Raw genomic sequence first — 25,523 nt, 5'->3', positions numbered from 1 at the left:
ACCTTTTAGGCAACTGTAGTTTGCAGTGTTGTTACAGAAGGTTTATCATATAATATCACTTGACCTCCTTTTAACAGCCAGTTCTTGTCCAGAGGGATCATTTCCAACTATCATTGTCATAACTATCTATTTTCTGCCGCCCATTGCATTCCTCTGCTATTTGTAGCAAATTTTGTACCATGGACTGGTCCTGGTTCTTGTCTCTATTGTCTTAGGAATTATTCCTAGGTGGTTTTTTCTGTACATCCCACAAATAAATGTGGTCATTCTATGTCTATCTTTCTCCCTCTGACTCATTTCACTCAGCATAATACTCTCCATATCTATCCAGGTATATGCGAATTTCATAACGTCATTTTTCCTAACAGCTATACCTTCATGGTTTCTTGATCCACTCATCTGTTCTTTGTGGACTTGGATTGTTTCCAGATTCTGGCTGTTGTGAATAGCGCTATAATGAGCATAGGGCTGCAGAGTGCTTTATGCACTGTGTTTTTGGGCAAAGAGGGTATATTCTATAGTCCTAAGTATAGTATTACAGGGTCATATTTCTAGTTTTTTGAGGAATGTCTATATTGTTTTCAAAAAAGGCTGGACTAGTTGACCAGTTGACATTCCCACCAACAGTGAATGAGAGCCCCTTTCTTCTTGCATCTCTGCCAGTCATCTGGTACTTAATAACTCTGTTCAGAGTTCACAGGATACTGACTTCCTTCTTCTTTTCTAGATAAGGGCTTTATAGCCATGGTAGAGTGATAACAAAGTTAATTGGCTGTGAAAGAAAATTGAATTCTATTTTGACTTATAATTACATAGCAAGGGGAGGGCAAAGGAATGGGAAACTACAGAATGCGGAGTTGGAGAAGAATTTGTGTTTATCATCTACTCATCATTTATCCTAGAACTTCTTTTCAAGGGTATCTAGGATTTGAATATGTTTCAGTAGTGCTTTACCAAGTAGTTAGTTTCTACTGCTTCAAATAGGACAGCATGTTAAATATTTTTACTTCTTAATCAAAAGGACTCTGTCATAAATCCATTTATTACAGCCAATCCTGCTAAATATACTTATGTTTCTTTTTATATATTTTCATTATACTAATTCTAGGTAGAGTGTTATGATTATGACAATGATGGGTCACACGATCTCATTGGAACATTTCAAACCACCATGACAAAACTCAAAGAAGCTTCCAGAAACTCACCTGTAAGTTGTGTCCTAATTATCTACTTCTATCTTATAGTTTGTGTGTTTATTGTTTCATGCTTTCTCTTGTGTGATAAACCATTTGCCATATTCTTATTTTTACTCTAAAAACAATGTATATTTTGGCTTCTTAATCAGTTACCTACATTTATACTTAGGGTTTGAGATTTTGTTTATACTTAGAAGTTTGGCTCCAAACAATACAACTGATATATTTGAAAATCCTTAGTTTTAAAGTTTTGGCCCTTTAGAATAGATAGTATAGGGGCCCGGAGAGATAGCACAGTGGTGTTTGCCTTGCAAGCAGCCGATCCAGAACCTCAGGTGATTGGTTCGAATCCTGGTGTCCCATATGGTTCCCCGTGCCTGCCAGGAGCTATTTCTGAGCAGACAGCCAGGAGTAACCCCTGAGCACCGCCGGGTATGGCCCAAAAATAAAAAAATAAAAATAAATAAAAAAAAAGAATAGATATTATAGTACCTATGAGATACAAGGTATTCACCTTGCACATAACCAACTCAGGTTCTATTCCTTACACCATAAATCATCCCGGCAAGCACTCAGGAGTGGTCCCAGTTCATAGAGCCAGGAGTCAGCCCTGAGCACATCTGGGTGTGCTCAGAACAAAACAGATTTACTGGTGTTTAATAGGTCATATTAAATTTATGCAACCCTGGACAAATGTTCGATTTTATATTGGATTGGCTTTTGAAATCTCACTTAATTCTTCTTCTCTTTGACTTGTGCCTTTATTCAAGGAAAAATAAAAGCATAGTATAGTATATCAAATTATGTAATAATTATCATAGTGGTTCTAATTTTGTTCTGATCATGCATTTGTCTTAATTACATTCAATTTATTATTTAGCATCCCAATACATCTGAAACTTCTGTTTTTTTAACCACTGTGACTAAAAACTGTTTTAGAGCATTTTGTAAGTACAACTTACAAATTGTTCCCATCTAACCATATTAATTATTTATTGAATTATATATATAATCAATTACCTATAGCTTACTTAGTATAATATGAATTAGTTGCTTAGAGATCCCAGTAGTACTCATGTATTTGCATTTTGAAAATGCAAAGATGGAACACAAAATACCAAGATTGTAAATATTATTTAAAACTTTAAATGAATGAAACTTATAATTCTGTTGGCTTAAGTAATTGGGAGAAATGACTTTTACGGTATTACTTTCATGGTGCTGGGTGTTGAGGGTAGGGTCTCACAGATAGGAGGCAAGCATTCTACTAGTTAGCTTTATTGTAGTCTGAGAAATTGGTTTAAAACAAATATTGTACTAGATTTTTAATAGGTCATTTGGATGTTACCAAATAATTTTCTCCAGTTTCCTCTCACCAAGCCTATGTAGGAGAAATAGCCTTCCAAGTTGTATTTTGCACCAGGTCTACATCATTAAGTGATTTAATTTCAAGGGGTAAAACCTTTCATTTAAGTCATTGGGAGTTTAAATATTGTTAGTGAGAATTAACATTTTGGAGCCAGAGAGATAGAACAGGGATGAAAGAGTTTACCTTGCTTCACTTGCTGTGAAGTGGTTTGATCTCCAGATCTGGCTAAGCACAGAATAGGAATAAGCCCTTAGCATCGTTGGGTATGGTCCCCCCGCTAAAATAACTTTTTGTTTTCTCATTCTACAGCTTGAATTTGAGTGCATAAATGAAAAGAAGAGGCAAAAGAAGAAAAGCTATAAGAATTCAGGTGTTGTCAGTGTGAAGAAGTGTGAGGTCAGTTTGTCATGAGCATTTATAATTAAGTGAGATCATACTTTGATTTCTTTGTAAAGTCAAGTTTATACCAGGTAGACACTTGAATTTGGGGCATTTAAAAATTACCTGAGCATCTTTATGTCATACATCAAAGAAGGAAGTAGGTAATAGTAAAAATTCTTTCTAAAGACTAAGCCTCTAATACCTGTGTTTTGTATAGCAAAACACAAAGAATATTAAAGTTTTTTATTATCACAAGACATTTAACTTATGATGCTATTTTCTCAGCACATGATGGAAATGGCCTGTATCTGTCCTGTATGTGTATTTGTACTAGTCATAAACTAAATTTGACATGCTAGAAGTGAAAGATAAAATCCAAGGGTTTTTTGTTTTGTTTTGTTTTTTTGGGCCACAGTCGGTGGTGCTCAGGGATTACTCCTGGCTCTGCACTCAGAAATCACTCCTGGCTCAGGGAACTATATGAGATGCTAGGGATCAAACCCGCATCCATTCTGAGTCAGCCATTGCAAGGCACATGCCCTTCCACTGTGCTACCACTTCTGCCCAAAATTCAAGATTTTTTAATGGCAAAACAAAGGAACTTCTTTTTTTTATTTTGAAAAATTATTTATATTCAGTCAGAGAAATAGTACAGTGGGTAATTGTGTTTGCCTTGCATGCAGCTGACCTGGGATTCAATCTCCAGCACTACATATGGTCCCCTGTGTTCTACCAGGAATGACAATTGATCATAGAGCTAGGAGTAAGTCTTGAGCACCATTGAGTGTGACCCCAAATAAAAACAGAATTTTTCAAATTATGTATATTAAAGCTTTCAATATGTTGGACATATTACTAGTTTCTTAAAACTTAAAGTCAGGGGACCAGAGCAGTAGTACAGAGGGTAGTGCATTTGATTTGCACAAGGCTAACCCAGATTTGATCCCTTGCATCCCTTATGTTCCCCTGAGGCTCCCAGTAGCAATTTATGAGCTCAGAGCCAGGAGTAACCTTGAAGCGCCACCAGGTGTGGCCCCAAAATAAACAAACAAAATCCTTAAAATGAGATAAAGTAATCTGGGCCAGATACTGAAGTAAAATCATCTGAGGCCAGAGCACATAGGGACAGGATGCTATGGTTTTCACATGTTTATATCATGTTCTGTTCAACTTACCAACTTATTTAAAACGCATGCCAATGTTATTTGTTTTTCTGGAATAGAAGAATTTTAATCTTAATAGGTTTACTTTTGGGTTTTAGATTACCGTGGAATGCACATTCCTTGATTATATCATGGGAGGATGTCAGCTGAATTTTACTGTAAGTAACTGAACTTTTCCCATCTTTTCCAGCATTTTACAGTGTTCTTAATTTATTGCAAAAAATGATCACATGATTACATTTATTCAATCTCTTTAGTGTAGTCATCACGAAGCTTTTACTTTTAGCTTTGTTATAAGGTCTTTTCTTCCTTCTGACAGAAAGCAGATAGGTACAAATATGGTATAAATTTATAAAAATTTAAATGATGGGGGGTATTAGGCAGACATAGAACAAGCTATCCTGCCCCCAAACTGGCTTTCATCAAAACAAAAGCAGTCATCATATTCAACAGAGAGTAATGATAGTGGTTTGAAGTTGTTATTTTTTTCTTCCCATTCTTTCTCTTCCCCCTATAATTCCTTGTTCATGTTTTTTGATTTTGCACTGATCAGGTATAGAGCACACTTGGGTGTGGTTCTCTTGCACTCTAAATGAAGTACATACTCTTTTTTTTTTAATTTTTTATTGAGACCAATGTGAACTCCAAGTCTTTCACAGTTGTATTTCAGACACATAGTGAGAGTGAATTAGGGCCTTTCCCACCACCAGTGTTGACCTCCCTCCATCATGCCTTCCTTATCCCTTAGCCTCCAGCCTTAGCCCTTATCCCCCTGACTACCAGTATAACTGGTCCATTTTGTGCTTATCTTGTTATAGTTTGGGTCTCTTTATTCTATTGTTGTTGATTTTGGCTTGGGTATATAGATCTGAATTTTTTTTTCTTTTTTTTTTTTTTTTTTTGGTTTTTGGGCCACACCCGGTGACGCTCAGGGGTTACTCCTGGCTATGCGCTCAGAAGTTGCTCCTGGCTTGGGGGACCATATGGGACGCCGGGGGATCGAACCGCGGTCCGTCTCCTAGGCTAGTGCAGGTAAGGCAGGCACCTTACCTCCAGCGCCACCGCCCGGCCCCCTGAATTTTTTTTTTCAATCAGTGCTCCTGAGATCGTTTGGCCCCTGGGTCCCATCCAAAAAAAAGGATGCAGTACTTTTAAGAGCCTCCTTGTCCTGCTTTGTGTTGCTTGTCTTGGTTGTGCTGCTCTAAAGATTGTTCACTGTTGTGCTCTATACAGCATTGTTCACTGCAATCACTTGGGTATGTGGGTGGAAGAAAGCCAGGATCAAACTTGCCGTCTACTTGCCCCACAAGTACAGACAGGCCCTCTTTCTCTGGACTGACTCTAGATCCTGCAATTTGAAATTTTTAAGTTTTGCTTAAGAATGATGTCGAAGTCTGTTTTGATGAAATGTAGTAGAAGGGCAGAAAGGAATGAATTTTTTTTTTGTTGTTTTTTTTTGTTTGTTTGTTTTTTTGTTTTTTGGGCCACACCCTGCGGTGCTCAGGGGTTACTCCTGGCTGTCTGCTCAGAAATAGCTCCTGGCAGGCACGGTAAGGAATGAATTTTTGATGCAAATTTGTGTCTTGGAATCTATCTTAGAACAGAAAGAAGAAAAGCTGATAATATCTGAACAAATTTGTCATTCATTCTAAAAACAACAACAAAAGCCAAGCCTCCGCCTTTTTCTTTTTTCAGTGAATTAGCCTCTATTTTTTATTTTTTAAATATAATCCCTTTACTTAAGCACTGTGATTGCAAAATTGTTCATGGTTGAGTTTCAGTCATAGAAGGTACATCACCCTTCACCAGTGTACATTTCCTGCCATCAGTGTTCCATTTTCTTCCCATCCACCCTCCCTTGCTTGCCGATCTAGGGTAGGCATTTTCTTCTCTCTCTCTCTTATTTTTTGACACTATAGTTTGCACTATTTCTAAGGAAGTATCATGCTTATCACTTTGTCACCTTTCAGCATCCAATTCTTGTCCAGAATGATCAGTTCTAACTGTCATTGTCACAGTGGACCATTCACTACCCTAACTGCATTCACCACTCTTTATCCAATCTTCTTCTTAAGTCATGACTATAATAATTCATGATTTAAACTATCTAGAAAAACAGGAACCACAAGTTATTTTTATGCTGTTAAACTGTGGAAATATTGGTGGTTACAGGCATTGTTAGGAAGTAGCATCAACTGACTAAGATATTTGGACTTCATCTCCTAAGATTATATTGGTCATCATTCTCTGGCAGGTGGGAGTGGACTTTACTGGTTCGAATGGTGATCCAAGGTCTCCTGACTCCCTGCATTACATTAGTCCCAACGGAGTTAATGAATATTTGACTGCTATCTGGTCTGTGGGTCTTGTTGTTCAAGATTATGACACGTGAGTCCAGTTCAAATATTTGCTTCCTTTACTCCCCAGAAAGTACAATTTCTGTTTCATCTGCTAGTACACTGATTTGATGAACAGAGTTGATATGGGAGAAGAGAAATATTCTGCCCCAAACTTCTCTTTCCTTTATCTTTAATCTAGTTCTCTTGAGTGAGTTTTGTAGTGTTTACCTTTGGTCTTATCACTTAGAGATAACTTGTTTTTTTAAATAGCTTCATTGAGTCATAAAGACTCTTGTTTCTTTGACCTGGCTTCTTAAGGGTATAGCCATGAATGATAAATTATCTTTATGGGATTAAAGCTCAGATGTCTTACTTTGTTAACTCCTCTGGACAGTATTTCTTTAAATTTCCTGTTTTCTTGAGAAGTCATTTTCAGCCATCCTCTAAATTCATCTTAATTCCTGAAGATGACTTAAATCAAATTCTCAGTGGATAGATTTTGAATTGATTTAAATTGTATGCCTTTTTTTGAGGGTGGGGGTTCTGCCATGGATACTCTGGGGACCATGTGTTGCTGGAGACTGAACCTGGCATTCCCATATAAATAGTGTATGTTCTTGTTCTTTGAACTCTCTCCCCTGCTTAAATTTAAACTATTTACAAAGGGGCTGTTAGAGAGAGATAAAAAAATCTCTAATACATGTTTTCCATGAGGGAGCTGCCCCAGGTTCAATCTTTAGCATCACATGGTTTCCCAGGCACCAACAGGAGTCATCACTGAGCACAAAGCTGGGAGTATCCTTGAGAAATGCTAAGCATGACTCTTAATATCACAACCAGGCACATCCCTAACCCTCAAGAAAAAAAGTGTTTGAAAGCATCAAAGAAAATCTAAATAAGAATTGGTTTATTCGGGATCTGATTGGGCTAGTATATATTTTCACTTCTTTTTTTCTATTAACTTATAATAAAAGTTGCTACAGAATACTTCCTCATTATTGTTTTGGCATTTAATGAGGCATCATTTTTAGGCAAATACAAATCTAAAATAAAGATGAAAATTCTAGCATTTGTCTTATAGACTATCAGGCATATACATATAATCTATGACATTATTGAACATGCTGATATACTCCAAAATAAAGGTAGCCAAGATAAAAGTTTAAATTTTTAATCTTTCTCTTTTTTCCCCCCCAATTTTCTTTTTAGTGATAAAATGTTTCCAGCTTTTGGTTTTGGGGCTCAGGTACCGCCACAGTTTCAGGTAAGAGAAAAATCTTGTATTAAAGGTTTGCTTTCTAAAAATGCCAAAATGCATCATGAGTCTTTTTTTTTTTTTTCTTCCATTTCTGACAGGTTTCACATGAATTTCCTATGAACTTTAATCCTACCAATCCTTTCTGTAATGGTAAGTTAAAAAATAAACTTACACATGTTAAGTAGAAAACTTTATTTGTAATTTTTTTAGCTCAAATATCTTAAATTTCTTGTTATATTTAACTTTCTTTCGTATACAATGGAAATATTGCATCAAATTGGTGATGATTGAAAAATGGTAATTCTGGGTGATAAAACTATTGCCACGATGAAGACTATGGACATAATTCTACTTTAAGTGGTTCTACATGAGCAGAACAAGATTCTCAATCTTGGAAGTAGATTAATGGCAAATAATTATTTTTAATACAATTTGACCTTTATTTAATATCATTTCTATTGAGACCAATGTGAATTACAAATATTTCACAGTTATATTTATGGTACATATATATATATATGTATATATATATATATATATATATATATATATATATATATATATATATATATATATATATATATATTGACAGTGAATTAGGGCAATTCCCACCACCAGTGTTGACCTCCTTCCGCCACTCTTCCAGCATGCATCCTATACCTCCAACCTTAGCCCCCTGGAATGCTAGTGTAACAGCTCCCTTTGGTGTATAGCTTGTTGTAGTTTGGGTCTCTTGATTCTATTATTATTGAATTTGGGTTGGGTCTTTAGGCTGATCATTTTTTATTTTCACTCAATGCTTCTGAAACTGCTTTGTCCCTGTACCATTTACTTTTTTTTCCCCTCTCAGTTTGTAGGAAGACATAGAAATATGAGACAGAACAAGATGATTTATTTTATATGGTTTAAAAAGCTTCAGTAGGTGCTGAGAGATAGCACAGCAGGTAGGGTGTTTGCCTTACACGCAGCCACCCCAAATTCAATCCCCAGCAGAAGTAATTTCTGATTGCAGAGCCAGGATTTACCCCCTTAAGTGTTACTGGGTATGGCCCAAAAAACAAACAAAATAGTTTAGTGAAATTATACATATATTACTAAATTACACATATATACTGACTTTTAGAAACTTTCTATGTAGGTAAATGTCATTATATGACTTGTTATTTACATAATATAAATAATGTAAGTAGTTGAGTTCACTTAAAGAAATAAAAAATTAAGTTCCAGTCATAACTTTTCCTTGTATAGAAAGCAGGAATCAGTTTTTAAGCTCACATTTTTTTCTTCATGTTTCAAATATTCAAGTGTTTCTTCCTTCATTTTACCTGGTTGAGTGGACAATCTAAAATATGTCCTTGTCCATTAATTTATATTTAGACTGAACAATATGAAAGTGAACTAAAGAGGTGGGGGAATAGAAGCAAAAAAGTAAAAACTTTCCAGTTGCTGTAAAGTGTTATAAATTTATAACAGAAGGGGATGTTCTTTCCTTATCTTCTAAATGATGTTTATGAAAATAGAAATATAGAAAGCTTACCACAGTGGTGGAGTAAGGGGATTGGATTGACATGGGGACTGTTGTGTGGAGAGAAGCAGACAGTTGGGTAGAGGGTGCAGTGCTGGACTATTTTATTTATGAAACTCTACTATAAACAATATTAAAAACCACAGTGCCTAACATAAAATTGTTCTTAAATTGAAGAGCATAAACATTTTGTTGGGAGAAGTTTGTATTAGAAAGTCCTCCTTCCCCCTCCTCCCCCCCCCCCCCCGAAGATTTTCCTCATACTACTTTGTGCCTTGGACTTCTAGAAGTTGAGTGTGATATTTTTCTCCTTAGTTACCTGGAATTCTGATTGTTTACAAGAAGCAATGCTTTGGCTTAGGATAAAATTGCAGTGATTTTTAGAATTCATTGTAGTTTCGTAACTTGTGCAATGTGATCATTCAGTTTAGAATTTCATTTACTCTTTCAATAACCTGACACCATCTTTGGGCTCAGGGGATCATATGGGATGCGGAGGATTGAACCCAAATCAGCTGCGTGGAAAGCAAGCACCTTAAATTCTGTACTATTGTTCTGGCCCTATCCTAGGAATATTTTAATTTTTCAATTTTGAACTATTTAAAGTTTTAAGTGTTGATATATATATATATTTATATGTATATAATATAAAAAATAAAAGAAAGGAAAGTTCTTAAACTGTGCCTCATTACCCCTATGTGGTTGTGAAACTGAATAGGGGGATGGCTCACCAGAAATTTGACAACAGTAAAAAGTTTCTGAACTACAGAGACTCCAAATTAATTCAAAATTAAATATATACTAAGTAATGAATCTGAGGTATTTCTGTGTGATTAAAGAGGTCACAAGTAGAAAATGTTTAAGAATCTCAGGTGGGGGCCGGAGAGATAGCATGGAGGTAAGGTGTTTGACTTTCATGCAGAGGGTCGGTAGTTCGAATCCCGGCATCCCATATGGTCCCCTGTGCCTGCCAGGGGCGAATTCTGAGCATAGAGCGAGGAATAACCCCTGAGTGCTGCTGGGTGTGACCCAAAAACCAAAAAAAAAAAAAAAAAGAAGTATCTCAGGTGATGGGGCACAGTGGTAGGGCACCTGCCTTGCACGTGGCTGACTTGGGAGAGACCTGCTCAATTCGCAGCATCCCATATGGTCCGCAAGCCTGCCAGGGGCGATATCTGAGTGCAGAGCCAGGAGTAACTCCTGAATGCCACTGGGTATGACCCAAAGACCAATTAATCAATAAGTTAATTTCTGAGCGCATAGCCAGGAGTAACCCCTGAGCATCAAACGGGTGTGGCCCAAAAACCAAAAATAAAAACAAAAACAAACAAACAAAAAAGAATCCCAGGGGAATAACAAATAATTAGATGTGCTTTTAACACATTTTTTGTCTATTAGGAATACAAGGTATCATAGAAGCGTATCGAGCCTGCCTTCCTCAGATAAAACTCTATGGACCAACGAATTTTTCTCCAATCATAAATCATGTAGCCAGGTTTGCTTCTGCAGCCACACAACAACAGACAGCTTCTGTAAGTGCTCTGTTGCTTGGGAATTGGGAGGATGTAGATTGATTATTATTGTTCCTGGTGCCATTTTTCTTTTAGCTTGGTCTGCCAACCTAAAAAAAGGCAGGACAGGAAGCACTGAAACAGTCACTTTTGGTTAGAGAGTCGTAGCTATTGTTGTTTATTTATTGATCAGTAATTGATCAATAAAAGCAGCTCATAATCAAAGACCTTATGCTGATACTCAAGAATATTTTCTCTATTTATTGAATTAATTTTCTTGGAAAGATCCTTTAAAAAAAAGAAAAAGGCAATTCTCTCTCACAGACTTGAGAATACTTATCATTTTCAATGTTGTTGCAAAATGACTGTACTCAAAACATTTTAATTAAAGAACTATTTACCCAAGGATGTTGGATCCCAAATCTCTCTTAGGTTCAGTATACTTGGATGAGGCAGGGAGACTACCACACACATAAAATAAAATAAAATGAAATCACTCATAAAAAGTGGACTGTGTCTGCAATAATTGTGTAAACTCAAGATTATTAGACATTGTATTCCTATACTAGACTGAAATGGCTTGAAAAATGGAGTGACATTTTACCATTCTCTAAAATTGTTTATCATCAGTGATGAATTGGGAAATGATAGTATTTCCTTAAGCCAGTGATTTTCCACCTAGCACTAGCACTAGTTCGCTCACTGGCAGTTGAAAACCATTGCCTTTAAATCTTGTTCATTTGGGAGGCTGGAGAGATGACTCAAAGGGCTGGAGTGCATACGTAGAAACTCTGGGTCCAATCACTAGAACCGTAAGGTCCCCTGGCCACCAAAGGAAGCAGCCATCTCCCACTCCCAGTCCATTTTATGAAAAATGTATTTTGATCTGGCAGTCAGTTCTGGTTTTTTTTCCTCCATATTTAATCTTTAGAGAGATCATTATCTTGTGGTACTCAGAATCGATTCCTGACTCAGTGCTTGGAGATTACTCCTGGCAGTGTTTGAGGAATTCTGGAGTACTATGGGCCTCCCACAGGTACATAATTGCTTTTTGAAGAATAGTGTTGCTGGGTCCTGAGCAATGTCTTCTTTCCTCATCTTCCTAAGTGATGTTTATAAAAATAGAAGAGTAGAAAACTTAACACAGCAGGGAGTGGGGAGAGCGATAGCACAAGGGGTAGGGTGTTTGCCTTGCATGCAGCTGAACCCGAGTTTGATACCTAGTATCCTACAGAGTCCCCCAAGCCTGTCAGGAGTAAATTCTCAGTGCAGAGCAAGTAACCCTTGAATGCCACTGGGTGTGGCCAAAAAAATAAAATAAAATAAGTGCTTGCTTTGTATAAAGGTGACCTGAGTTTAATTCCTGGTACCGCATTGGTCCTTCTGAGCACTGTTAGTAATGGTATCTTAGCACAAAGCTAGGAGTATGCGTGGAACACTGCAAGATATGACGCTGAAACTAAAACATAAATAAATAAACAAACAGATAATGTAATAGATATTCACACTCCATTTAATTAAGACTACTTTTTATTCCTACTCAAGACTTTTTGTTTATATGCCTTATTTTTTGTACTTATTGCCAACTCTCCATATTGAACTTTTAATTAACCTATCATTTTTATAGCAAAAATTTCCTTGTCATCAGAGAGTCTTGAGACTGTTTCCTAAAGGTGGGTAGAGATTGACAAGGAAAATGAGCAAGAAAGAGACTAAATGAATCATTTAACTAAGAACGTCATTTATCATTTCTTTTATTGTTTGTTGCTTCAACCTGCTCAATGAACATGATTTTCTTTTCTGGCAGCAATATTTTGTGCTCTTAATCATTACCGATGGTGTGATCACAGACCTCGATGAGACCAGACAAGCTATCGTTAATGCTTCCAAGCTTCCCATGTCTATTATCATTGTGGGAGTGGGAGGTGCTGACTTTAGCGCCATGGAGTTTCTGGACGGTGATGGTGGGAGTCTTCGTGCCCCATCAGGAGAGGTGGCCATCAGAGATATTGTCCAGTTTGTGCCTTTCAGACAGTTTCAGAATGTAAGTATTACTTTTCCCTTTGAATAAATTCACATGTGGGAATCCTGTGGGAAGTGGCAAGTGGATTTGGAGCAGGGCCGCTGCAGGGAATAATCCAAACCAGGCTGAAAGAGAGATGAAATGGGTCCAGATAACTTTCCACCATGTGGAACAAGAGGCTGTTTGGGACTCTAGTATTTATTGGGAAGATAGGACCATGTCATGCTGGGTGGGGGATTAATATGGAGAACCTATCTAGACGTTTTTACCACCCAGGTGGGTCTTTAACATGTCAAAGAGGAAGCCATAATTTTTAAGGTTGAAGGCTGATACAACCATATTGTTTAGGGTGTAGGCTGGTGAACCCAACATTTACCCCTTTTGTGTTGATAAAATGCAGAAAAATGTGATAGGAGCTAAAAGCATGGCTGAATTTTCCATAGGTGCAGTACAAACTGGGGAAATAAGAGAGAAAAAATTTTTAGCCTCAGAAGAAGATGGCCTTTCTCTGGAAGCATTAGATCCTATTTCCAACAGCAGGTTTCTGACAGTCTAATATTGCTCAACCCCAGAGAGTCTTTCTTTGAGGTCCCGGGAAAAGTTCTTTTCATTGTGGATATTATAATCAGGCTCTGTAATTAAAGTCTTTGGGTTCTTCACAAGTCTTATTTCATTGCCAGGGCATCACAAAGCATGCTCTGGTTTGCCTGACATTGCTAAGGTGTTATGAAGTATGCCTGCGCTTGCCAGTCAGTGCCAGGTCATCATGAATCATACCCCTGGATTCCTCATTGCCAGGATGGCTTGAAACCTGTCTTTGGTTCCAGCCATAGGACCCAAAGTTCAGGGGTGTGTGCGGCTAATCTCAGAGCAACTTAATCTTAAATCAAATGTCAAATCAATACGACAAGTATTCAGGGTTAAAGGCCCAACTGCAGCATAGAAATCTTACATAAGATTCTCCGTTTTCTGGGTCTATGTAAAGAGGAAAAAAAATAATGCCATGAAGTATTATTGGGGCAATAAAGCACTATGGCTAGGTTGTAGTATTTATCCTTCAATTGATGTCATGCTCTCTAATTCCTGATACATAGGTACAGCAACAACACTGTTGCCCAGGAAATAAATATAAAGAAGTAGACACACCTCTGTGTTTTCTACTGAACAAGTCCAAAAGAGCAATGCTTTCTCCCAATAAAGAAATAGATATTATCTCTCTCCTCAGTTTGTTGAATGAATCCAAGCTGGGTCTAATATGGATTACTGTTTCAGCTAATGAGATGATCTGTCAGTTGGTTGGTTGATGGCAGTGAGGGAGGCAGTAGAAATGTCCTACATCTGAGACTCAGACTGGAATCTCAGGCTGAGATAGTCCTTGATAGCCAAGTCCCACTTACAAAGCTGATGGAGGGGCCAAGTGGTGATGCAAGTGGTAGGGTGCACACACTAACCTAGGATGGACCACAGTTTAATCCCCTGGGGTCCCATATGGTCCCCCAAGCCAAGAGTGATTTCTGAGTGCATAGACAGGAGTAACCTCTGAATGTCACCGGTGTGGCCCAAAAAGCAAAAAATAAACAAAACAAAATAAAACCACTGATGGAGGCTGAAGTCCAAGGTGACCAGAGGTGGAAAGGGTGAGGCCGGGGGGCAGGTGCTCCAGGGCACAGAGGTGTAGAGTTGTAGGGGTGAAGGGGCTTAATAGGGAAAGCAACAAATCCTGGACAAGTGAGCATAGGGAAACAATAGAAAAGGTTTTGCAGGAGTCAGAGTGATAGCTCAGCAGTAGGGCATTTGCCTTGCATGCTGCCAACTTGGGACGGATCCAGGTTCGAATTCCAGCATCCCATATGGTCCCCCGAGATTGCTAGGAGCAATTTCTGAGTGCAAAGCCAGGAATAACTACTGAGCACTGCTGGGTGTGGCCCAAAAACTCAAACAACAAAATAAGGTTTTACAGAGTGGCAGGTGGAGACAGGGGAAGGTAGAAGAACTATTTGCAACACAGACATTATGTACAATATGGATGGACATTAAACTAACACAAAGGTGTACGCCACACACACAAACATACGTACACACATATGTAATAGATCTATTAATATGTTACAACTGTAAAACTGACCCATCTAGGATGGTAAATGGGAATGGGCCAAAGAACTTCATAAATAGAAAGCTGGCAAGTAAGGTGCTGAGGACATTTTAGATTTGGCTGGAAAAGAGTCAAAGGTTGGGTTATGCATGCATCATACTTAAACCAGTTGGCTTTTCCACATCCTGTAATAAGCATATCACAAAAGCCCTTTTCATAAGCTGCTAAACTTTCTATAATGAGCACTGTAATAAGAGTTACTGTAATAAGAGTACTCCATTCCTCTCTTATAGGCTACTGTAAACAAAAATATTAGAACATTTTGGTGGATGTAATTAAATTGAACATGGGTTACTAAAACATTCTTTTAATGAGCACTGTAATGAGAGTTTAGAATCTAGAGCACTGTAATTGCACATCTCTGGCATCCAACTTTTTTTCCCATAGATTTCTGTGAACAAAAACGTTAGGATATTATTGCAGACTAATTATTGCAGAAATACTAGTTTGAAAATAAGTTACCGAAACATAATGAGCACTGTGTTGGAAGTCCACGGCCTCTAAATTCCTTTCCCAGAGGTTTTTGTTGACAAACACATTAGGGCATGAATACAGACATCTTTTATAAGGCAATTAGCTAATCACCTGTTTTAATTTATGCAGTTGTATTAGCTTCAAGCTGCAACCTAATTATTGAGCTGTCTAGGATTAAATGATGCATACATTTACATTTCAAAAGTGCTGACTAGATCCTGACAGTTCTGGTTCAGGTTAGAAACTTTTGTGCCTTTTAAAATCTATGTGGTAAATAGTTAAAAAGTGATGTGAAACTTTGAAAATATCTTTTTATTTACTTAAGTGATCATTAGAAAAATGATACAACTTTGTGATCAATTTACCAACTGGAAGTTAATTTCATGCAAAGTTTACTCTCAACAAGTTTATTCCAATGGTTTCAGAACCATCTTACAAAACTAAAGGACAGAACCACAGTAGGAAATGGACAGTGAGACCATCAGGAGCCACTACTACAAGGATCCTTAATGTTCTTTTTAGTCCAAACCCCTTTTTCCCCATCTTTATTGCTTCCACTCCTAACAAATATTCTGTTCTCCCATTTCTATGAATTTTTGCTAATTTTAAGAGTCATATAACCATAACTGTAGAGTATGCAACTGTTGCATTTGGCTTTTATTTTCTCAAAAAATTATCTGAAAATCACTGAAATTGATTAATTAATTTTCTTTATTCTTAAATAGATATTCCAAGGTTGTATTCACGTATCAAAATATTGAAAAAGCCTTTAGTTGCTTTCAAGTTAACCTGAAATATTTAGGTATATGTTTTTGGCGGGAACCCAAATGTCTTTGGAACAAATACCAAGAAGTACAGGTTCTGGTTTTTATGATTTCCACATGTATAGTTATTAAATAAATTGTCAAAGATTTCCAAAGAGTGTATTCTACCAGCAGTATGTGTATGACAGGAAGGGAAAATGTGATTAAAAAATGGGAAGGAAGGACTGGAGCAATAGTACAGTGGGTAGGGTACTTGCCTTGTAAGCATTCAACCCAGGTACATATGGCCCTCTGAACATCAGTAGGAGTAATTTCTTAGGGCAGAAGCAGGAGTAACCCCCAAGTACCACCAAGCTCTGTCCCCCCTAACAACACAAAACAAAACCAAAGGAAGTAGAGGTGGTGTGTGTATGTGTGTGTGTTCATGAAACAATTGTGTATCTTTATTATGGTGGGTGATTATACAAATCTATTCAGGTGTGTGTTAAATTGGTAAAGTTTTAGTAGGCAATTTATGAACAATACCAATGTCAATTTCTTGGAGTTTTTTTGAAGAAAGTACCACATGACAGTACTTGGAGAGGTCATGCAGAATTAGAGATCAAATCCAGGGCTTCTGTTTGCAAAGCAGCCTTTTGGGCCATCTCTTCAGCCCTCAGTTTTTTTGGTTTGATGTTATACTAGTCTTAGAGAAAGCTAATTTCTTTTGGAGAGTATTGGGTGACGGGCATATAGGACCTCTGTATTATTTTTGTCACTCCTTATAGATCTCTAATTATATAAAAAATAGAGAGTTAAGAAAAAATTAATTCCCACTAAATGGAATTAATTTTGCACTTGAACATAAAAAAGCAATAACAAAATGTCACCAAAATGTTGACACAAAAGACAACTTGATCAAAATGAGACTGCTAATGAAATGAGTTGTTCCTAAAACAAGATGATGTAAAACTTGGAATTGGTAGTTGCTACTTAATACTGTACTGTACTTTTTTTTTTTAATGCAAATGCCAGTAAAAAAAAAAAATGGTGGTTGCTGACAAAGTTCCTTTGATTTTGTTTTCCACAAGTCTCCAAAAGAAGCTCTTGCTCAGTGTGTCTTGGCAGAAATCCCCCAGCAGGTGGTGGGCTACTTCAATGCATACAAACTTCTTCCTCCCAAGAATCCTGCTACGAAATAAAAGGAGTGATGGCTGCCTTCAGCAGAATTCTTTTGTGCTGTGGATTCATCTCTTTCTACAAATCATGAAGTCTGTGATGTTATTTACTTTCACCTCTAGCCTCTGTGATATAAATCCGGTTATACAAGTAGATTCTATACATTATATATTATTTTTATACTTTTTTTGGGGGGAGGAAAGTGCTGTTACTCTTTGCTCAATCAGATTCAATCAGTGATTGCAAATGATTTGCAGAAATAGCAGTGAAGCTATTAGCTTTGAAAGACGGTGTGAAAAAAAAAGCCAATTTTGTACTGATAGTTTATTTTCATATAATAAAAAAAATTGCTGTTTTTGAAAGCATTTGTCTACAGAAAGAATGAAAAGCTGTTGGAATGGTGTGATTTACAGGCAATTATGCTGGGTTTGCTCAAGGCAACACAATGTATAAGCCATAGTTTATACCTGATTATTAGAGCTCGTTAGATGATACCGAATTTGTTCCATGGAATAAAACTGCCTTTCTCTTGCATCTGAATTTTGCTGCTCATTTTACATGTATTTGCCAATGAACTCTTGGAAAAGTACTAAATGAGAAGGGAAACATATACAATTCTTAAAATGTACAATCAGTAAGTTTAAGGAACTTTATGTAAATTGGAAGCCATGTCCTTTGTCTTTCTAGATCTTTTATTTTCATTGTTGGGCACAATAATTATGGTCAAATCTAACCTTTTCTTTATGTGATTCTGCATTCTGTGTCTGCATGGATCATAAATTGTCCTAGATTAAAAATGTGTCGATATTAACTGGAGCTCGTTAAATAGTTGGAACTTTTTGTCCAGGAAACTCTGAGGACCAAAATGTTTAGAATTTAGAATTCTTTTTCTTCTCATTAGTGGAAGACCTTATTTTATAAAAAGGCAGTTTAATACTTTTGCTCCTAATATCCTATACATTGATTTGTAAATTTGTATAGATTCATATAGGGTTTTTTGTTTCTTTTTTTTATATATATATATTTAAGAGATAATTATTTTTTAGTCTGATTTCTAGGTTCTGGATATATTTTGGTATTTCTCAAGGGGAATGCATTATGTTAAGCATAAAACCTGTTGCAAAAATTCTAAGCATTATGTTAAGCATAAAACCTGTTGCAAAAATTCTAATAGTTCCATTAGAATAATGTGGATTTACACGCTTTTTAAGAAGTAAGTTTAATTTTACCCACTAGAGCCTAATATAATAGAAAAATTGCCCTTTCAGAAAATAGTAACTTCTTATTGAGATCCTCTGTTTCAAGTACTTCTATTCATATGTTGACCAGCATTTTTGAATAATTTGACATAAGATGCTTATTTATCACATATCTTTAAGTGGTTGTATCCAGTATCATATTGATGTGCTTTCATTCTTATAGAAAGTGTAGGCCACTGCCCATGTCTCATGTCTTCTCAAATGAAGAAAGTGAGCTCTTAGTCATAGATAGCTCTGGTTTCCAAGAAAACAGCTCCTTGCCAAAGTCAGACAGAAGTGCCTACTCACAGCCCCGGTTGCTTTATTCTAGTGAGCACTCATCATCTTTGTACTACAATGACTCTAAAAATATGCTTTTAACCTAAAGGTATCGGGCTAGTAGCATCTTTATGAGTAATGATATAAGTACCTTTATATGCCCCTAAATTATGAATAATGAGGCAGGAGTGTGTCTCATTCCTTTTATTACATTAGAAAAATGTTTTACATTAGTGGAGAGAATCATTCTTCCAGTCATTTGGACTCTCTATTGCCTCCTATTTCAGTGTGCGCTGGTGTGCTTGAAAACAGCACTTAGGTCTTGCTGGGGTTGTTTGACTTTTCTTTTTTCACATACTTGGAACAATCGAGTGACTTGTACATATTATCCACATAGAAAATAGATGGAAGAAGAGATTATTTAGGGGAAGCTGGTCCTACTCACAAAGCCCCTACTCGCCAAACTTTCCCTTTCAATTCAGCTCTTCTAGATTACCTTCGTTTCCCTGCATGGGGGCTTGGCAACCACTTTCACAAGCATTTGCTGTTCTCATTCACCAAATAATAATGCACCTGTACTAATTTTATATTCTGGTTTCTACCAGAATTACTCCCTTCTTAAGGTTATTATTCATCCTTGAGCAGGTTTATCAGTAGATGCTTTTATTCATGAGAGCTGTAATCTCAGAAAATTTGTGTAATGGGGCACGTTTTTTTTTCAGTTTTGAAAAAAGTGTGTACAAATTCCAAGGGTCATTTTAAGTTTGATAACCATTTAAAATTCTTACAATTTCAGTACTTTATCATGTGCCAATTTAATATTGATTCATGTTAATAGAGCTCTGCTCTTACTGTCCGACTGTTTATTCTGAACAACCAAACCAACTCTCATACTTCATGTGATCAGATCTATTGCAAACATATTAGAGTGATAGTATACTGAACCGACACTTGTTTTCATATATGTCCATTCTGAGAATGTAGTACAGCAGCTTGCTTGTTTCATCATCTTGACGTTATATATAAAAATAGACTATAAACATTTAAAATCAAACATGCATTTGCAATTGTTCAGTTTGATATTGCCGTAAGAAGTTTCTAAATATTCAGTGTCCCATTACCATTTACGTTATATTAGATGTATTTTTCTCTTTTCATTTTGTAAATTTTGTGGAAAGTTACCTTCAATAGCTGTCTCCTACTTTTTTTATGTGTGTAGTTAAAAGTCATAGAAACGTAATGTAAGCCAGAAATTTGGTTGAGATCAAGAGAGACTGTTTTGTGCTTTTATAGATGTGATACTTGAGAAGTATGTTACTAAAATATGAATTGATGTTGAATTTATCTTCCATTTAAATCCCCTTTTAGCTAAGTCTGTTTCATAATACAATACAGTATTTCCATGTTTGCATTTGTATTCTTTTTCTAATGTTATTGAGACCAATAAAAATGCTACAAATAAAGTATTATATTTTAGGTGGCCTCTGTTCCATATTTTACTAAACAATTTGGGGATGTATTATTTGGGGGGATTTTATTGTTTTAAAGGATATTAGTTGCCACAAGACACTTTTCTAGATGTCTAAGGGAAAGATGAATTTTAGCTAATAGGGGAACTTGAAAAATTGTTGCTCATATTTTATCATTCATGTCACACAGAAGATAATATTCAAGTAGCAGTTTTAAATTGCTTCTATTATGTTGCAGCTATTGTTGCTTCAGGAAGTAGAGGCACAGTATTGACCTAAGTATCAAATTACAGAGACTTGAGATCAGTGTACACTGAATTAAAAAATAGTAGGGAAAAAACAGTGACCAGAATAATATTAACCCCACAGACTGGGAAAAATATTTGTCACCACTCACTTGACAAAGTGTTAATATTCATAATTTATAAAGCATTTGTAAAACTTAGCAAGAAAAACTAACCCCATCAGAAAATGTGAAGAGGAGATTAACACAAACTTCCTTAAAGAAGACATAGAAATGGTCAAAAAGATATGCTGCATCCATTATGTTCAGAGAAATGAAAATAATGGGATATTACCTTATACCAGTGAGACTGGCACAACCATGACAACTGGTATTGGTGTGAATGGAGGAGGAAAGGAATCCTCAACCACTGATAATTTGAATGTTGACTGGTTGAACCTTTATGGAAAACAACATGGACATGTCTCAAAAAAAAAAAACTAAGAATTGACCTTTCATGTGACCCAACAATTCCACTTCTGGACATCTACCCAACGGGTTCAAAATTCTATTCAGAAAGACATATCTAATTTTATGTTTAATTCAGCATATTTACAATAGCTAAAGTGGAAACACTTGGTGTCTAAGAACAAATAATTGGATAAGGGAACTTTGTGTTTTTATTTATATGTTTTATGTTTTGTTTGACCACACCCTGTGATGCTCAGGGCTTACTCCTGGCTCTGTGCTCAGCGATCATTTCTTGTGGGGCTCCAGGACCACATGGCATGATGGGGATTGAACACAGGTTGGCCATGTGCAAGGCAAATACCCTACCTATTGTTTTATCTCCCCAAACCCAGAAACTATGTTATATATACATACTGTGAAATATCACTCAACTACAAGAAACTATGAGACCATGCAATTTACTCTATTTGGATAAATCTGAAGAGTATCATGCTGTGTGAAGTAACTCAGAAGGAGAAGGACAGATAGAGAATAATTTCTTATAGGTGGAAACATAGACAGGAATAACAACAATGGAGTCTAAGTACTGATCTACAGAATTGAACTTACTCTAGAGCACTGGGGAGTATTATGTGCTGGATGGGTGGGGAGACCTCTGATAGGGTGGTGGAACATGTATGTACGAAAACCTGTAACTAAGTGTTATTTAACACAGTGCTTAAAAACCAAATGAGGGAGGACTTGACCTATTTTGGAAAGAAGGTAGACTTCTTTGAGACTTCTTTGATACCATTTAAGCTAAGATCTGAAGTCTGCTGAATGAAGAAGTTAAAGTTATATATGAAGACACCAGATCATCAGCACACTTGGAGTTGTATATATAAAAAAATGGAAAAGAATTCAGATGAAAAATGTTAGAAGGTGAGTAGAAAAATTAGGCCGATGTTTGGCAGGGTTTATATCCTGAAACTCAGAAGAGAAGACAGAGCTATATGTGAAGTATATGTTAACACAGATTTAAGCAAGGGAATGGCTTGATCAGATTTGTGGCCTTGAAAAAGTCTAGAGCTTCATGTTACAGAAAGATGGATTCAAATGCCAGCATGGTTTCATAGTGAAACATGGCCAGCCACAAGATTTTTGGTCAAACACTTGCTAAGTAAGTTAGTTGCCAAATTTAGTATTGTTCCTGCTATAATATTACTTCTGTTTCAAGTCATCTCTTACACCTATTTTTCAGCATTTCCTTAGTGATTCAGGGGCCACCACTTGTCTAGTGATAAAACGATCTCCAAAATTGCCAAACCATTGCATATCTAACCCCCCATTAGCTCTTGATTTTGAGCATATATGGAGCAAATTCCCCAAAGAACTCAGAGCAGGTCACTATGTTTTTTAAAAATCATATTTTGTCTTGGCTATTCTCTCCCCCTCTCCCTGAAAAAAATGATTAATGAGAATAATCCTCAGCATATACAGAATTATAATAAGCAGAATCTTGATTTCTTATCATTGGAGAAGAAGGACCATAACACCTTTGATCTATTCACAGTCAACTAACAATGTGGCACATTTTTTAACAGGTTTTCTAGGGCAGGATTCAGATGATTTTCAGAAGTTGGGAATACTAGAGATTGTTGGAGAGAAGACTGAGTAGGAAATAAAGCTTTTACAACCACCATTTCCTTAAGAGTAAGAGTGGTCAAATCAAAGAGTGGTCAAAAATTTGTTTTTGATCAAATATTTATTAGTGGCATATCACCAGTGATTAACAATACAATTGCAAACGAGTAAAATTACTTAGTAAGTTCGAGGAGTTTATCATCTAATGTAGAAAAAATCCACAGGGCATTAAAACAAAAACAACAAAAAGGAATGATCAGGTTAAGGCAGTCATTTGTTTCTGTGTGTTTAAGTGTAAGGCTGTCAGAATAAAGATCGGCTTTTGTTTGGTTGATTTTGGGACATATTTTATGGTGATCAAGGTTTACTCCTGATTCTTGGCTCAGGAATAATTCTTGGCAGTACAAGGGAACTTATGAGGTGTTAGGGATTGTACTGGGATTGGCCATATATGAGGCAAGCACCTTAACCCCAGTTCTGTCCAGTCCACTAACAGGACTCCTTATTCCTTCTCCTAAAACTCATTCCTCTCCATCACCACCCTGGACCACCTACACTGATCATGTTGCTTCTCAGAAGAAATCCAGATCATGAGCTTTCTAGTCTATCCATGTGCAATACTTTAAGTACATTCTGTTGGTGGGACAATTTCCCCAGCCAGTGTCTTTTTGTTCTGTGAAATGGCAAAAACTTACGGATAAAACTTATGAAAAGCTCAGTTATTTCTGCAAAAATGAAAAAATAACAGGGGGTTAAAAAGAAGAAGAAAAAGAAGCCCAGATGACTGAAAATAGCAAGGTCCCATTCTCAAGAACCAGAGTGGAATGGCTTTTCTGCTCTAGAATCATATGGTTTTCTGGTCCTAGGGAGAGTCCAGGCCATGACATGGAGCTTCAGTTTGTCACTTTAGCCTTATCAGGTAAAATGGGAGAGAATTAACTGTTAAAATATAGGTCTCTTTCAGCCCCTTTGGAAAAGACTGTAGAGAGTTGTCAAAAACTAAAATAGAGCTTCTTTCTAACCCAATGATTCTACTTCTTAGCATCTACCCAGAAGGCATAAAAACACTCATTAGAAAAGACAAATGCACACTATTATCCAATGCAGCATTTAGCACAATAGTTAGGCTATGGAAACAACCCAGATGTCCAGTGATGGAAGATTTGGTAATGAAGTTGAATATATACATACTGGAACAATATGCAGTCACAAGAATCAAATCATACAAGTTGCTACAACTTGAATTAAAATGGAGAATCTCAGGTAAGTGTGGCAAGCCAGGGCAAGGACAATTACTGAATGATTTCACTAATCTGCAGAATGTAGAATAAAAATGGAGGGAATGAAAAATATCAAATGTGAATAAGTCATTGGCTGTAGATCAGAAGGAAAAATGCCAGGAAAAGAGAAATAGAAGAGAAGCAAGAAGAGGTGATCTGGTAGGAACATGAGGCTGGAGTCAAGGGACTTGGTATCTGCTCCTATGATCCTTAGCACAAGATCATATTTGTGATTTGTAAAAAGTGGGTTCTTGGTATAGAAAAATTTTTTGACCACAACAGATGGTGCTCAGGAGTTACTCCTGGCTCTGCGCTCAGAAATTGCTCCTGGCTAGGAGAAGCATATGGGGATGCTGGGGATCAAACCTGGATCAGTCCCAGATTATCTGCATGCAAGGCAAACATCTTACCACTGTGCTGTCACTCTGGCCCCTGGTGTAGATAATTTTAAATTTACTTCCAAGTAAATTTGGTGTAAAAAAAGATATTGGAAGGATTTTCAGATTAAAAGAATTGAAGGAAAATGGTTGTTGGAGTTTTTAAAAGGAGTGAGCTGGATTGTGGGTTATTATTGGAAAATGGGATAATGGAAATTGAGATTAAGGATGAATCATTCATAAATATATGGTTAAGGATAGGGCCTGAAGAGTAAGGGCTAAATAAAGGGATAAATGGAATAAGGGCAAGTAAAGGAATAAAGAATAAAGATAGATTCTCAGATCAGGGGCCGGAAAGGTGGCGCTAGAGGTAAGGTGTCTGCCTTGCAAGCGTTAGCGTAGGACGGACCTCGGTTCGATCCCCGGGCGTCCCATATGGTTCCCCCAAGCCAGGAGTGACTTATGAGCACATAGCCAGGAGTGGCCCCTGACCATCAAACGGGTGTGGCCCAGAAACCAAAAAAAAAAAAAAAAGATTCTCAGATCAATGGAATCGACTTGAAAATCCTGAGATTGACCCCCAGGTATATGATCGATTAATCTTTGATAAAGGGGCAAGAAATATCAAGTAGAATATGGAAATTTTTTTCAAAAATTGGTGTTGGGAAAACTGGTCAACAACATGCACAGCTTAAAAATTAAAAAGTGATTAACAAAATGAACCAAAAATAGAAAGACAGAAGGAAATAAAGCTTAGAGCAGAAATTAATGAACTGGATACTTTGCAAACAATAAAACAATCAGTAAAAGCAAGAGTTGATTCAGTGAAAGCAATGGTTGGTAAACCATTTGCAAAACCTACAAAGAAAGAAATAGAGAGGTCTCTAAAATCAGTGTATTTGTAGACGTGACTTCCTATACAGTGGTCCTCTCTGACTGCCAAGCCTAATCAATAAACAATTCATCTATACAATGTATATAGCCCCTTTTCCACACCAGAGCCCCTTCTACTCCCTCATCTCTCAATCCGGATTCGTTATCTTCCCCTCAATTAACACTCTTTACCCTCAGTTCTTTAATATGTTAGGCACCAAGACCGACCTCCTGCCCCAACTGATTCTGCCCTTGCGCACACCCCTACAAAGCTCATTATTACTCCTTAACTCTCTCACCCCCAACCATCAGTACCCCACATTTACCCTTTTTAACTTCAGTACTACACAGTTCTAATCACACACCAAAGTCATGCA

At 36.8% G+C, this 25,523-nt stretch overlaps 1 protein-coding gene across 2 annotated transcripts in view; it reads left to right on the top strand.

Annotated features, from left to right (window-relative positions):
- Positions 1–18,437, top strand: part of CPNE3 (copine 3) — a 30,509-nt gene extending 12,072 nt beyond the window's left edge. For both annotated transcript variants that reach the window (XM_049782145.1, XM_049782144.1), the window contains 9 exons: positions 1,109–1,207; positions 2,875–2,961; positions 4,208–4,267; positions 6,364–6,497; positions 7,658–7,712; positions 7,805–7,856; positions 10,630–10,763; positions 12,550–12,786; positions 17,226–18,437. In XM_049782145.1, the coding sequence (XP_049638102.1) occupies positions 1,109–1,207; positions 2,875–2,961; positions 4,208–4,267; positions 6,364–6,497; positions 7,658–7,712; positions 7,805–7,856; positions 10,630–10,763; positions 12,550–12,786; positions 17,226–17,336 (969 nt within the window). In that variant the 3' untranslated portion in view covers positions 17,337–18,437. The remainder of the gene's footprint in view (positions 1–1,108; positions 1,208–2,874; positions 2,962–4,207; positions 4,268–6,363; positions 6,498–7,657; positions 7,713–7,804; positions 7,857–10,629; positions 10,764–12,549; positions 12,787–17,225) is intronic.
- The last annotated feature ends 7,086 nt before the right edge of the window (positions 18,438–25,523 follow it).

The sequence above is a fragment of the Suncus etruscus genome, chromosome 10 (assembly GCF_024139225.1).
Source record: "Suncus etruscus isolate mSunEtr1 chromosome 10, mSunEtr1.pri.cur, whole genome shotgun sequence".
In the NCBI taxonomy this organism is placed as follows: Eukaryota; Metazoa; Chordata; class Mammalia; order Eulipotyphla; family Soricidae; genus Suncus; species Suncus etruscus.
Note: the sequence above shows the minus strand (reverse complement) of the source record. Positions and strands in the feature narration are given on the sequence as shown.